The sequence below is a fragment of the Siniperca chuatsi genome, linkage group LG5 (assembly GCF_020085105.1).
Source record: "Siniperca chuatsi isolate FFG_IHB_CAS linkage group LG5, ASM2008510v1, whole genome shotgun sequence".
Classification (NCBI taxonomy): domain Eukaryota; kingdom Metazoa; phylum Chordata; class Actinopteri; order Centrarchiformes; family Sinipercidae; genus Siniperca; species Siniperca chuatsi.
In genome coordinates, this window is record NC_058046.1 from 17,619,444 (window position 1) to 17,633,771 (window position 14,328).

A 14,328-nucleotide genomic window follows, 5' to 3' on the forward strand; every position below is an offset into this window, starting at 1 on the left:
GTTGAAAAAAGTGCAAAACATCAATCTGTCCTCACAGCAGTGTGACTCAGTCAAAACAACTAGCCTTTTGCCAGAAGTTACTTTCCCCCTTTGCATTACAGTCCCACAGGAGAAGGAATTGGGAATTAAGGGGAAGGTTGCAAAAGGAGACGCGCTATGCGCGTGTGCTGCCAGGTGGAGGCGATGTCGCTCTTCCTCTCCTCTGCTCGGCTCGGCCAGCGCTTTCAGTCTGCTGGGTGAGATCATTACCAGACACCAGGCTCCGGGACCTGACATTCACCGATCGGAAAAGCAGAGAGAGAGACAGAGAGAGAGAGAGAGAGAGAGAGAGAGAGAGAGAGAGAGAGAGAACACTGATCCGATGCAACCGACGAGGAAAAGCGACCTAAACCACCGTCTCCTGCCTCGGCTCCCCAGTCTCCTGTAGGCTACCGACGGCTGAAAGCGCGGTCTTGCCGCTGACATTTTCCCGCTGGATTTTGGGTTGTAGTCGGATGCGGTCTTGTTTTGACTGCAGTAATAGTCCTACTCCCCCCTCCTCCCCTACCAACCGAGTAGCGGATTTGCGAGGGATCTCAGCGCTGTGCAGCTCCCCGAGTGACCAGCGATCCTGCAAGGCATCGGAGACGCACTCTGCGCCGCCGCGGCTCTCCACCACACGAGTCAATCCGCAAGAGCCTCTAAAGATCTTATTTCTGTGAGGAATTGGACAGAAGCGCCAAGTTTCAGATTGGATTTTTTTCCTGTGCAGCTACCTTGCTTCTGTCATCAGATCGGCTGCAAATCCTATTTTCGCTTTTTTTCTGTCCAAAGCACCGTTGACGCCATTTTCCTCGGGGTTTTCTGTCAAAAATATATATACATATATTCTGGCACCGCTTGACAGCTCCCCAGGAGGCTGTCATCCCATCCGTCGCTTGTGTAAAATGTGTCTAAATGGATTGTAAATGATCTTGATAAAATATTTACACGTTAGAGCCGAGTGTGTGACAACATTAGACATGGGTAAGTAGCGCCGGTTGACTGGCCACATTCCACACCTGAATACACCTCTCCTGCAAATGTGTTAATGTTTTTATTAATGTTATTAGCTGCTGTGTGTGTGTGGGTCTGCTTTTTATGTTTGCTTTTCACATGCCACCTTAACCTATGTAGTCTTTTATATTATGTCTGTGCCATTTGTATTATTTAACAGACATGATATAAAAGACATGGCTTGTTGTCACATACCAACAAATTCGACTAAACACACGCACGCGTGCACATAGGCCTACTCACACCACCACGCACACATACTCGATACTCGCAGGTAACCAACAGGCCACCCCAAACAATGCTTTACCACGCAGCCTCTATCCAATATTACTGTGTAATACCTTGGTAATTAGGTGGCAGTAAGATAAAACAGCTAATTAGGTCAATGGGATGAAGTGGCCACTACACATTGATCAAGCAGCAGCTCACCCACTGCTGTTCAAGCTCTTAGTTCACATGTTTTTCTACTGGGGTGGACCGCCTTCATCTTCATTGACATTGATAGTCCATCACATAGCATCACAGTCTGTGACATGCAGCAAGCAGATGGTTGTTACTCCTTCAGTCTGTCATGAGTTATGTCACATTTAACTGTATCTTATCGAATATTTGAAATAGTTGGTTGGATGTGCTTTTTCTACATGTTCTGGTCAAGTTACAGATGCTGGAGAGGGACAAATGTCACAAGAATGATGCCAAGTGCTGTGGAGGTTGCAGGTTGAGGCACACTCAGTATGCAAGGAGTGTGTTTAATTTCTCACTTTGCCTTCATTCTGGTTTATTTTTCATTTGTAGCACAACATCCACACATGCTGCTGTAGCATCAGTACAGAGATGCCAGCATACATACAAATGTGGCTTCCATATTGCATGTAGTGGGATTGGTGGAAGCCAGCGCTACTCCACTCTGGTTGCATTTATCAGTAGCTGATCAGTTTCACATGGGCGTCAGAAACAGCATGGCCAAAAGTGATGGCTACGCGTTTGCTGTGTGGAGGAAGGTGAGGGCTGAAAGTGAATGGCAGTATGCCACTGTTATCAGCAGCCCCCAGAAACCTCAGTCACAGCCACAGCACCTGAAGATAAATAGACAAGCCTGAATGAGTCAGGGGAAGTGTGGAAAAATGGCCAGGTCTCTAGGATATATGGGAATGAAGGCGTGGAAATGAGCTCTGGATAAAAAGAAGAACAAGGGCAATTGTAAGAGAAGTGCGTGACTAGGTGGAAAGAAATTGGGTTGAGGGATGGATAATTGAGGTGATTCAGACTCAGATGGAACCATCGATCTTGTCTTGTTAACAGGTTTGGAGGAGTTGAAACTCTGGCAGCGTTTTTGTGGCGTAAAAAGTATTAAGCAGGCTATTAAAACACAATGAGATGCCCATGCCACCTTTAAATTAAAGCACAAGAAATCGATTAGGTGTATCCCCTTCTGAGCTGGATACCTCGGGTCGAAATAGGATCACAGAGAGGGGGAGGAGGGAATGTGAACGGGATCCAAGGACAAATCTAACTGTTGGCAGGCTCTCTTAACAGAATATCAGCACTGGAGCACCTTTTGGCAGAGCACACAGAAATAGGGAGGGAGGGAGGGATAGGTAGGAGGTGGAGGGTAAAGGAAAGAGGTATCACAGAGAAGAGGGGAGAGAACAGAGGTTGGGGGGGAGTGAGGTGAGGGGAAGGAGGAAGACAGTTGGGGAGAAGGGGAGGTGTTTTTGCTGACAGCCATTTTGTGGCTTCTGCTGCAGTTAAAATGGTTTAACATTCATCTGCTTCTACGGGGTAGTTAGGTGAGGATGGTTTTAGTGCTACCTGGCATATGGCTCATCCAGAGGAGTGTGTGCGTATGTGACTGCACAGAGCGGCTGCAAGGCCATCATTTTCTATTATGGCTGTCCCACACATGGTACTTTATGATTGTCCTTCTAGCTGCCCTATAGCTGAACACATGCTTGTGCCATCCGCGCTGAACTGCGGAGAGAAAAGGTTTTATTGTGTATTTCATATCCAAATAGAAGTTCATAATGGTCACTTAAAAAACAGAATATGCTCTTTGATGTGGACAGGGTAAAAAGATGGCTTCCTTCACCTTGCTCTGCTCGGAGGCAGGGGACTAATAGACTTCCAGTTTGAAAACCCATGCTCGTGCCCACTGGATTTGGAAGTACTAGAAGGCTGGGGCCATTCCTTTTGATTTGTCTCCAACCAAAGATTGGATCCTTCTAGAAACATTGGTTTACGTGATTGCCCCTTCACTAGAGGGCTGGAATAAAAGAGAAAAGAGATAAATGAAAAATGAAAACGGCAGACAGACAGTGTTCATCATCCCTCTGAGATACTCATCTACAGCCAGGGATGGCCGAGCCTCTACTACACTCTCACTTCAAAGAAAAGGAGGAAAAAAAAGACTCTTCACCTTGTGCAATCACACGGGCGTTTGGTGTTCTTGTGGATGTGTGAATCTGTGAGCCTGTGTGTGTGTGTGTTCGCATCTGTCTGTATGTGTGTATGAGCTATTTGTGAGTCCACCTCAAGCACTGGGCTGCTGGGTATGTAGCCTTAAAAGGTTGTGTTTCTGCTGCCATCTCTCTCCCTCTCTCTGTGTTTCTCACTCATACTCTGACTTTGCCTACCTCTGTTTTATCTGTGTGTCTGTATCATTCACCATCTCTGTTTTGTCCATCTGTATTCCATTATCGATGCTTTATCATAATTGTTTTCAAAGGACAAGGAAAAATGATGGAGTGTCTCATTCAAAGCCTTTCACATCCAGCACGGGGAATGACCTTATGCTATTTGAGAGGGAAGCTGGTTAGCACTGGTAGTTTTGAGAACATAATAAAGCTATTTATGCAGTGAGTCTGGCCTCTCACAATCACCCTGCTGTCTGAGGCTGGTCGAGGTGTGTATGTGTGTGTGTGTGTGTGTGTCAGTGTGTTTGTGTGTGTAAGGGAGAGAGAGAGGAGAGAGGAGGCAGTGAGGCTCAGGCTAGGCGAGGGAGGCCCAAGGAGGGGTCAGTCTTACATAAACTCTCAGCCTGTCTGCCAGTAACAGAGAACTAACACAGCTTAGGGCACCGAGCAGGGAGGGAGGAGGAATAGTCATGACCCAGCTAAGTAGTTTACACAGTAATGGCTCAGAATGAAGATTGTACTAATGTATGACGCCATTTTGTTGTCATACTGGCTTATAGTTGTGAGGGAGTACTGAGACTTAAGAGCACCACCCAAAGTGGTTTCTTATTGATGTGTGTGTGATGTTGTGGTTGGCAGCTGTCTCTTTTTCCTGTCATTGTCCTCAGTCACATGACAGACAGGGTGGCTTTCACACATGCCATGAGGGCGAGTCACCAAGCTGACATTAGGGACTGGGAGGACCAAACATGGTAATGCGGGCACTGTACGATCAGGTTGGGAGGAACCTGGACTCACTATCTTTTGGCTATCCCTGTGAAACTTCAAACTTTGAATAATTTAAATACTTCAAAGTTATTTATTTTGCATGTTTTAGCCCATTAAATGCAAATCATCTATACTGTACATTACTGCTGACCATTTTCTGAAGCCTACCATAAGTTTTTCCAGGCAGCCAGTGGTTTCCATTTATTTTAATGGGATATGAAAATCATATTGCAGAGATTGTCCTAAGATAGGTAATCCATCATTTAGCCTCCTTTATTTATGTGTCAGTGTTACTGATTAATGTAACCCTTGTCGTTGCATGGTTATGCAGTGAGCAGGGTCTGTTTTGAGGATTCTTTTTAGTGGAAAAGTAAAATTAAGGAGGCTCTGACATCTGAGATTTTAGACAAAAACCACTGCACTCAAAATCTGTGTTGTCTTGAAATCAAACTCAAAAGACAAACAATAACAGTGTAGGAAGAATAATGAGAATTTGGTAGTGTCTTGCATTAAATAGGTTGCTGTTGACCAGATAACTTTAAAATCTCACCTTTGAAAGATTTCCTGAAGGCAATAAACAGCAAGGAATAATTTTCAGAACAGTCCCTCCTCAGAAATGTATTACCATGTGAAAATAATGTGACTATGGCATAAAAATAAAGCAGACTAAAGACTCCAGCAAGTTATGCAAGTTCCTTTTCATACTGCACTTAATGAATGAAAATCAATCAAACCAGGAAGGAAGGAAATCAATGTGAAAACGTATTAGTTTGCTTTGGAAAATGGTTGGCAGTGTAAAGTCTGCCGTGTAGAGTATAAGCGATTTGGAGTTCATAAGCTTAAACATGCAAAACCACTCTTATGATCCTTTAACTCTTTTTCATATTTACCACCACAGGGCTACCAGAACCTACATCAATAACCCGTATGAGTCAGCTTTGAAAGACTGTGGTTTGTGATTGGCAAACTTTACGGCCAAAGAGAGGGTTCGTAGAAAAGTTTAGAAACATTTTTATTTAATCTTGCAAATGCAGAAGAAAAATGTCTAACCATTGACTTTGACCTCAGGGTTGGACACTGTTTGTGTGCTGTCTTACACTGACAAGTTTGTTGAAATACTGCTGTGGATTATGATTATTCAATCACACTGTAAGGCCTGGTGGTGTAATGGTTAGCACTATTGCCTTATAACAAGAAGGTTCTGGGTGCAAGTGGTTTCTCCAGGTTTCCTCCCTCACTGCAAAGACATGCAGGTTAGGTTAATTGGTGACTCTAAACTGCCTGTAGGCGCGTAGTGTGAATGGTTGTCTATCTCTGTGGAGGTGGGTAATTCTATATTATCCACCTGAGGTACAAGGTTTATATGCTGTAAACCTTTTGTGCTCTCTGGTCATAGTAAGTCTGCAAAAGGCAGTAAGCTTTTATTTGAGCCATGTCCGCAGGTAGTGGTCTAGTCTGGGTTCACCTCAGTGTAAAAGGTGTCCGTTTAAGCTCAGTGTGTGAGACAGCATTCCCCACTTCCAGCTCAGTCATGCCTCATGTCATATTGACTGATGGGATTCCCTGGAGCTGTAGTGAGAAGTGTAGTCCAGTCAATGTTTGTTTTGGTTGCTTTCTGTTTATACGCCTGTATGTAAGTCAGCTCGTATAAGTGCATGTGCATGTATGTGTATTGATGTAAGTATGCAATATATAACTGTGCCTGCATATGCAATGATGAAAAAGGAAAACTTGAATCCTCTGACAAATGGCTACCACAGCCTTCACTCTAGAAAGCAGAAATAGCAGCAGGGGTGAAGAAGTGTAGTCGGTGACAGCAACACTGTCATTTGTATGTGTATTTATGTGCATAAGTGTATGGAGTTTTTCATGCATGTGTATATCAATGCCACTGCATGCGTGTGTAAAACAGTTCAGACGCTGGTTTTTCCAGACCAGCTCGTAAACCACATCTGGGGAAAGAATTTAGATTCCTTCCCTCCATCTTTCTCTGCTGCCTTCCCTTTTCCCCATGTGTGATTCCCTCCCTCCTTCCCTGCTCTGGTGAAAAGAAAAAAACAGAAGTCAGCTTCTTTCATTTTTTCTGTCTTGTGTCCTCAGGCTAACTTCAACCTGGTTTTAAAGCAGAGAAGAGGAATGTCTTATTTTGCACTGATCACTCTAGTGTCTGCATGGCTCTGCTTCAGATCTGGGGATAGAAGGAGGGATGAAGGGAGGGAGAGAAGATTAGCAATAAGTGAATAAAGAAGAGAGTAGGGAGAGAGGAAGGCAAGTGGTAGTGGGTGTGAAAAATGTGTTTGTTTATACAAGGTACAAAATGCAAATGAGAGTGTGGCAGCATGCCTCCACAGCTCTGTGATGAGCTTGTGTGTTTGTCTTCATACATAACAGGCAGCTAATGATGTTGATGAAAGCTGACAGGCCTGTGCTGAGAGGTAGCACTGGAATGGAAGCTATGGGGATGACAGGACTCTGTTTCAGTCTCCCTTCTTTTCCTAATCATATCATTCACCTGCTCTCTCCGCAGACTGTCCCTGGCTTCGCTGTGTTCCTGTGGGACAACCAACCCAACCCCAGTAGCTGATTGACAACAACCAACCAGCCCGACAGACTACTGTTCTTTATTTTCCTATTGGCTGGCTGCCACAGCTTCCCCCATCCTGACTGGCTCTGGCGGGAGCGTGGATGGAGCCAAGGGATCTGGTTGGCTCGGCCCGACCCAAAGAGGCGGAGTTACAGGGAGGCAGGGTGGGGCCAAATGAAGAGCACCAGCAAGGAACAGGGGGCATCGGTTTGGCACGCAGTGATGATGTGATTAGCGGTGCCATCAGCGAAGGGGAGGGGCTAGAGGAGCAGGGGGAGGGGCTTCTGGAGGAGCAGGAGTTCTCCATCAAGGAAGCAAGTTTCCAGGAAGGAAGTCTAAAGCTGAAGATCCAGACCACCAAGCGCACCAAGAAGCCCCCCAAGAACCTTGAGAACTACATTTGCCCACCGGAGATCAGGATGACCATCAGACCTCCAGTTGGAGAGGGCAAAGGGGGGCGGCAGGGACGAACAGGAGGCGGGGCAGGAGCAGGGCGGGGCCAGAAAGACGAAGAACGAGGACCCCCCAGAAAAAGGGTAAGTCGCCATCCCTGGAAATACTGCCACTTATGTGTGCTTTTAGTAGGTGTGTAGTATGTCATGTACAGTATGTTTGAGTTTTCACCGAGAGAAAAACTCCTTCTTTCTATCTCAACATCTCTAACTTGACTGCTCCCTCTCTCATATACTCCACCTCTTTCTGTACCTCTCTCTCTCAGTAGCTTGTTTCCCTGCTTGGTTACACAGGGTCAAAGTTTGCTGCGTAATTGAAACCAGTCATGGCTAGCTGAGATCACACAGTGACACACACACACACAAGCACACAACACACACACTCACATAGGAGCTGAGAATAGGGCTGACATAAGCAAGTGACAGCTGGTGTCTGCTCTCTCCATTTGTGGTCATATACAAAGAGACCTTTCCTGTCTCCTCTCCTGTCCTCTCCTCTCCTGTCCTCTCCTCTCCTTTAATGAAATCAGCTCTTGTGGGACACGCCCCTTCAACCCCCTCCTCCATCACACCCTTTACACACTACATTTGTGTTTGGTGTGTGTGGCACTGTGTATGTACAGGTCCTTTGGGGAATCTAGTGTTTGCAGTGTGTGTTGACCTACACAGTGGTGTGTGTGTCCAAACCTGACAGCCATCTCGATGTCACAGACCTCGACAGGCCCAGAAGGAGCGAATACGTCATGTTGTCAGCATGATTCTGGGCTGTGTTTTGTTCTGTTGTGCTTCAGTCTTGTGGTTTTAACTTAAATTCAAGGGGCTCATGAGGTAATAGAGCTGCATGATTGTTATTCTTAACCAATAACCTAGTCTTGCATGGTCAGATATATCTCCACTCTATGTCTGTGTTCTCGAGGGGCCTGTTGCAACCTCAAAAAAATGTAATTTCAAAAACCAATCAGCTTCATCAAAGATAAGTGTAAGTGAGGGAAATTTGCACATGACTAATCAGACATATAAAAACACCACTTTTATACAGAAAATCATCTAATTTTCTCAAAGAGATGTGGTTTCTAAAATCAGGTAATGACAGGAAATACAGTAGTCAGCCAATTAGAGCAAGCATGCAGCTCATCCTCTCAGGCTACCTGTAGTCTCATGAAGCCAGCAGTATACAGATGTATTGTACATACTTTACATTACTGTTTCTCAACTTGGGGGTTGGAACCCAAAAAAGGGGATGAAAGATAAATCTTAAGGGGTCACAAGAGAGGAAAGCTGAAAGACTTGCCTCTAATCTTCATTTTTTTTCAAATGAATCACTGAATAATTTTTATTCTCCAGGAATATAAATAGTTAAAATAAAGCAAGGAAAACCATTTTTTGGCAACTAGTGATAAGGGGTTGCAAGTAAACATTGCTAAACTAAAAAAGGCTGGGAACCACTGCTCTACATCTATGTATATTGTTTTTTTTCAAACAACTGGAACATTGGTTGAAATCATCAGCCCAATCCAACACCTTGTGCTCGAAGTCTGAGTAGTGACTCAAAAATGAAAATGCAATGCAATGCATGTGGGTGTTGCTTTGTCATTGGCAGATTTCAACGTCATCCACAGCCACAATTTCAGCTAGTTGTCTGCAGGATATTCTCACCACAAAGTAGACTATGAGTATGTCTGACCTGCTGTCACTTTTCTGAAAATAAAGTATGAAAAGGCATGTTTACCACTAAAAATGTTCAGTGTTTATATCCATGAGTAAGCTGAGTGAGCTGAACCCTGCACTCTGATGTTTGGGCAGCCATTCCTAATCCAGCATCATCGGTCCCCATTTGGAAGCCCACTGCTATAGTATGATTGACAGAGGTTGTCATAGTGACAGGGGTGTAGCAAGCTGGTCTCTATTGAGATTTGAGATTTGGTGAGAGGAGGGGAGGGGAGGGGAGGGGAGGATGTGTTGGTGTTGATTCAGATCAGTTTCAACCCTTCATCCCCTACACTCTGTCCTTCAATCTACCCCACCCCCCTTTCCCCTTCCCTCTACTCTTTGCCTCCCCCCTACATCCTTTCCCTCCATCCACCCATCACCTGCCACCCCAAGAGTGTAATACAGACAGACTCACTGGAGAGGAACGGGTTAAAGAGAGAGGCTGGGCTGCTTTCTGTCTCTCTGTCTCCCTCTCGTGTGTGTGTGTGTGTGTGTGTGTGTGTGTGTGTGTGTGTGTAGAGGTTAAATACTCTCTTTGTGGTGTGTGTGAGGCTGTGTGTCAGAAGGGGAGGGGAGGCAAGAGGGGGGAGCAGATGGACAGCCTCTCTGCTCTCTGCTGTATTGTGTCCACATCTACTCTTTCCCTCTTTATCTTTTTTCTGTCCCTCTTTCTCCGCTTTTCCCCTCAGTCTTTTCTTCCCCCATGTCTTCCTCTTTTCACTCACTCTTTTTCACCACTCTTTTCTTCCTCTTCCTCCCTCTTTTACCCTCTGTTGTCTTGTAGCAGATGGCAGCGTCGGGCAGCAGCAGCAGCAGCAGAAACAGAGCAGAAGCCAGAGTGTGAGCAGGAGATGGGGAGAAGAGAAAGGGGGTTGTGGAAAGAGGAGGAGGAGAAAGGAGGTGGGGGTCAGGCATATGGAGAGCCTGGTTAAGGGGCCCCCTCAGAGGGAGTGTGTATGTGCGTGTGGTAGTGTGATGAATAGAGGAGGGGGAGAGGCAGGATACAATAGATGCCCATTAAGACAGATTTGACTCTAATAGACAGAGAAGGGGAGAGACAGACAGATAAGTAGGCAAACATGTAGAATGGCGCAAAGAAAGATGTGGAAATGGCGTTTTTTAGCTTTTGTAGCAGTATAAGAATCTGCTGTCAAAACTTCTCTTCTCCAACTTATAATAAGGTTAAACTTTCAGTTATTCATGTGGACAAACTGGCATGTTCCAGCACGAAATAGTAACAGGACACATCAAGCAAAAACTGAAATAATGGAACACTAAAAAGATGCAAATAGGGGTTATGTAAATGTTTGCAACTGACTAATTCAGCAGCAGAGGCCAGGCAGAATCAGCTGTCAGTGATGACACAAAATGACAATGATTCATAAGTGTCCAAAATCTCAGTTTACTGCTAGCTTGAGTCTATTATGTAGGGAGTAGTGAACAAATGAACGAGGGAGTGATTTCAGACACGGCCATACTGAAGAGAAGAGAAGTGAAAAATATGTAATTTCCCAATCTTAAAGCGATTCTCACCCTCCGATCATCTTCATAGCAGGCATCTATAACCAGGGGGGTCAATGAGCAGGCGCCTTGTGTCAGGGGACAGACCCACATACACACACACACACACACACACACACACACACATAAACGGGATATGATGGGCTCCCCTTCTCTGTCTCCAGCTGACATCACACACATGCTGAATGTCCCCTCACACACAGCTCTTTGTCTGGGCACGCTGTGTGTGTTTGGAAGATGAATGCGTGTGTTCTAACGGATTGGGTCCTGGGTCAACCACTGCATCACTCCTCCAGACACACATGCACACACACGTATAGACAGACAGTTATTGGTCCAATGCCTACACTTATGGGAGCATACGCAAGCTAAAATGCTCTCTCTCTCTCTCTCTCTCACACACACACACACAAATCATGTTGAGCAGTGATTGCAGTTAGAGAGAGTGTTTTCCTGGTTATCTGTCCAGTTCTCTGGACGTGCCAAATGTGGCTCTTAATCCATTTCACTATCTGTGGGGAGAGATAAGCCAGAGCTTTTCCAGGAGTCCAGGCCAGGCTGTGTGTTGTTGTTGTCGTATGTGTGTGTGTGTGTGTGTGTGTGTGTGTGTGTGTGTGTGTGTGTGTGTATGTTTGTGTGTATTGGTGGGTGTATGTGAAACCCTGACGCTAGACACACACTTATCTTGTCTTGACAGCCCCTCTGCTTGGTGGTCCCCCTGGCTGTGTATGTGTGTGTTGCTGCTTGGTGGTCTCCCAGTAGTGTTTGGGATTATTATGTTAGTCAAGTGCATTCACAAGGAAATTAATGCTGCCACAGTTGCCACGCCAAGTGTGTGCGCATGCTATGCGTGCATGTGTGTGTGTGTCTGTGTGAAATGGTTAGCCTTTTGATGTGAGCTTTTTTATCCCTGCCTGAGATGGCGGTTGGTGACCTGAGGGACTTGATGAGCTCATAAAATAGGAGCGTCTATGTGTGTGTGTATGTGTGTGTGTGTGTGTCAGCTTGTGTGTATTTGTGTGAAGCGTTGTGCTTACCCACAGAGAGCAATCCTTGACTGATTTATGAATGTGTATGAATATGAAATGATCACCTCTAATATGGCCTGACCAAACTGTCATATTGGACTTTTTTTGGTGTCTGTCATTGTGGTGAAAATAACCAGGCTTTTATTTTGGTGTGTGTGCGTCCTCAGTGTGCAGTCTTTGAGAGTAAGAGCTGGGAATGCTTTAAGGGGCGTTTCCCTGTGGTCGATGGGGGATGGGACGTGTGTGTGTGTGTGTGTGTGTGTGTGTGTGTGTGTGTGTGTGTGTGTGTGTGTGTGTGTGTGTGTGTGTGCTTGTGTGCTTGCATGCTGGGGAGGGGTGAGTGATTTAGCACCACTGAAACACCAGCTGTCCATCTGTGTCTGACCGCCATACACACCCTGTACACACTTGAAACACACACCGACACTCACACATACATCTCCTAGCATCTAACCTCTGATCTGCTCTTGAGTATCTCTCAAACCTGCAGAAAGTCCAGACAAAACACAATCTGTTCATCTGTCTTTCTTCCACCAAACACACTCACACACAATCAAACATACTCACACTCTACATTACACTAAGCAAGACTGCTCCCTAATCAGCTCTGCAGTAGTGCTGGTGCTGCAGTGTATCCACAATGAATGACTCTGCAAGGTCATTCCTAGTGAGCACACGTACATGCACACACACACACACACACACACACACATGCACACACCCAGACACACCCAGACACACACAGCCACACAAAGGAACGCTGGAGGCTGGCAGAAGAAGAGATGAACTTTGACCCTGCCGGACATTCAAAAGTCGAGGTGATAGCTGGATTCCACGGTTGTGTGGGCCTCCGTGTCTGTATGTGTGTCTCCATGTGTGAGTGTGTGCTGAATTGTTTGTTTGTGTGAGTGGGTCAGGGTTGAGACAACTGGAGTCTGGCCATTGCTTTTTTACCCTCAGGGCTGGATTTGGTGTCTGTGTGTGTGTGTTTGTGCTGACCATTTGGTTGGAACTGTAGCTAATTTCTCAATCAGACGCACACATACCATCTTCTCAATCCGTCCCAAAGGTCAAGCCCCATTCATTCACTATTGTGTCCAGTCCCAGTGGGTTGCTTTTCCTCTTCAGGCAGATGCAGGCAGACTATAATAGCTGGTCTAGCTCAAGTTACATTTTAATGAAGACCTGAGGCAGCTACTTGCGCTTAAAGAAATGCCAATGGCTCAGTCAGGGAGCAGCTACCAATGAACATGAGGGTATTTTACATTGGCAACGAATACTCTTAAGAATAGCAATAAGATTTTCAGGATGCTTTACAGCTGATAGTGTTTTCACACCAATAAGTACTCATTCTGAAAATGATACAAAACAGACTTTCTGTAGTAAAAAGAACACCAAGTCACCCTTCAGCTATAAAGAAAACAACAAAAATGAAAACCTAAATCAAAGTGGTCATGGTTTTGATATGGCAACATCAATATAAGTGAAGACTCTATAAAAAAATATACAGGCCTGAATTTGGTTTTTGGACAGCAGTTGACTGTGACTCACATAACTGTGGGATTATCTGGAGAGCGGCCATGTTTGATGTCCTCTGCGGTCACGGATGATGTTGAGTCACAGCATCATGTGTTCCTGGTGGCTGCTTTGTTAGTGTGGCTCCATCATGCCTCTGCCTGTGGTTAGTCAGTATGTGTGTGTGTGTGTGTGTGTGTGTGTGTGTGTGTGTGAGGAGGAGTGTATTCTGTGGTTTTGAGAGGAGGTGCAGCAGGGATAGAGGGTGATGTTCAGTGCAGGGAGGGGAGAAAAGGGGATGGTGGGAGTTGAAGGAAAGGAGAAGCAGGCACAGAGTATTGACTTTCACTGTGTCTCACTTGAAGCGTAAGTGTGTTTGTCAGTGAAATCTGATGGCCCCATCAGCTGTCTGGGACACGCCTGTCAGAAGGGGGTGTGCGTGTGTGATCCTGTGTGTGTCTGAAAGCAAGAGAGATGACAGTGGAGAGGTGGTGTCCAACACTCCTCTTACAAAATATTTTTTAAACCATGTTAACATTTTTAACTAGTTGGTTTGAAAACATACTTTATACAGACACAATCACCAATATGTGGTATAAAACATTTTCACACTGAAAACATGTATCATACATCATAAAAAAATCATAAAAAAGCCTCTAAGCCTTTTCGGACATTGTGTGTTTGTGTTTGTCATTCTGCCCAGTTCTCTGCTGCTTTTCATGTCTTTGTACCAGGCTTTGTAAAATAATCCGTCTGTAGTGCTGCTGTTTATTTATGCTAGTTGTCTCTTAAGAATGGATGAGGACATGAATAAATGATATAAATGTGTCTGTCTGTCCTTCTGTCTGTGTGTCTGTCCCTTGGGGCGGCTCAGACTAAACAAACAGCTGTGTTTATGAAGCAGGGAAGAGCCACACGGGTCTACTGTTTAGTGGTCCATTTCAACACACACACACACACATATGCTCACATGCACACACATACACACTCCCTAATGCCCTGCATTCCTCATCTTTTACCTGCCTTGCTCTGTTGCATTTTTGCCCCCTTGTGTTTTCTGCCCTGCTCAGTCTCTCTCTCTC

At 45.3% G+C, this 14,328-nt stretch overlaps 1 protein-coding gene across 1 annotated transcript in view; it reads left to right on the forward strand.

Annotated features, from left to right (window-relative positions):
* Positions 1-243: 243 nt before the first annotated feature.
* The window catches only part of setbp1 (SET binding protein 1), a 35,073-nt gene continuing 20,988 nt past the window's right edge, over positions 244-14,328 (forward strand). The window contains exons 1-2 of the mRNA XM_044196773.1: positions 244-1,005; positions 6,964-7,556. Coding sequence (XP_044052708.1) covers positions 7,122-7,556 — 435 coding nt within the window. The 5' untranslated portion in view covers positions 244-1,005; positions 6,964-7,121. The remainder of the gene's footprint in view (positions 1,006-6,963; positions 7,557-14,328) is intronic.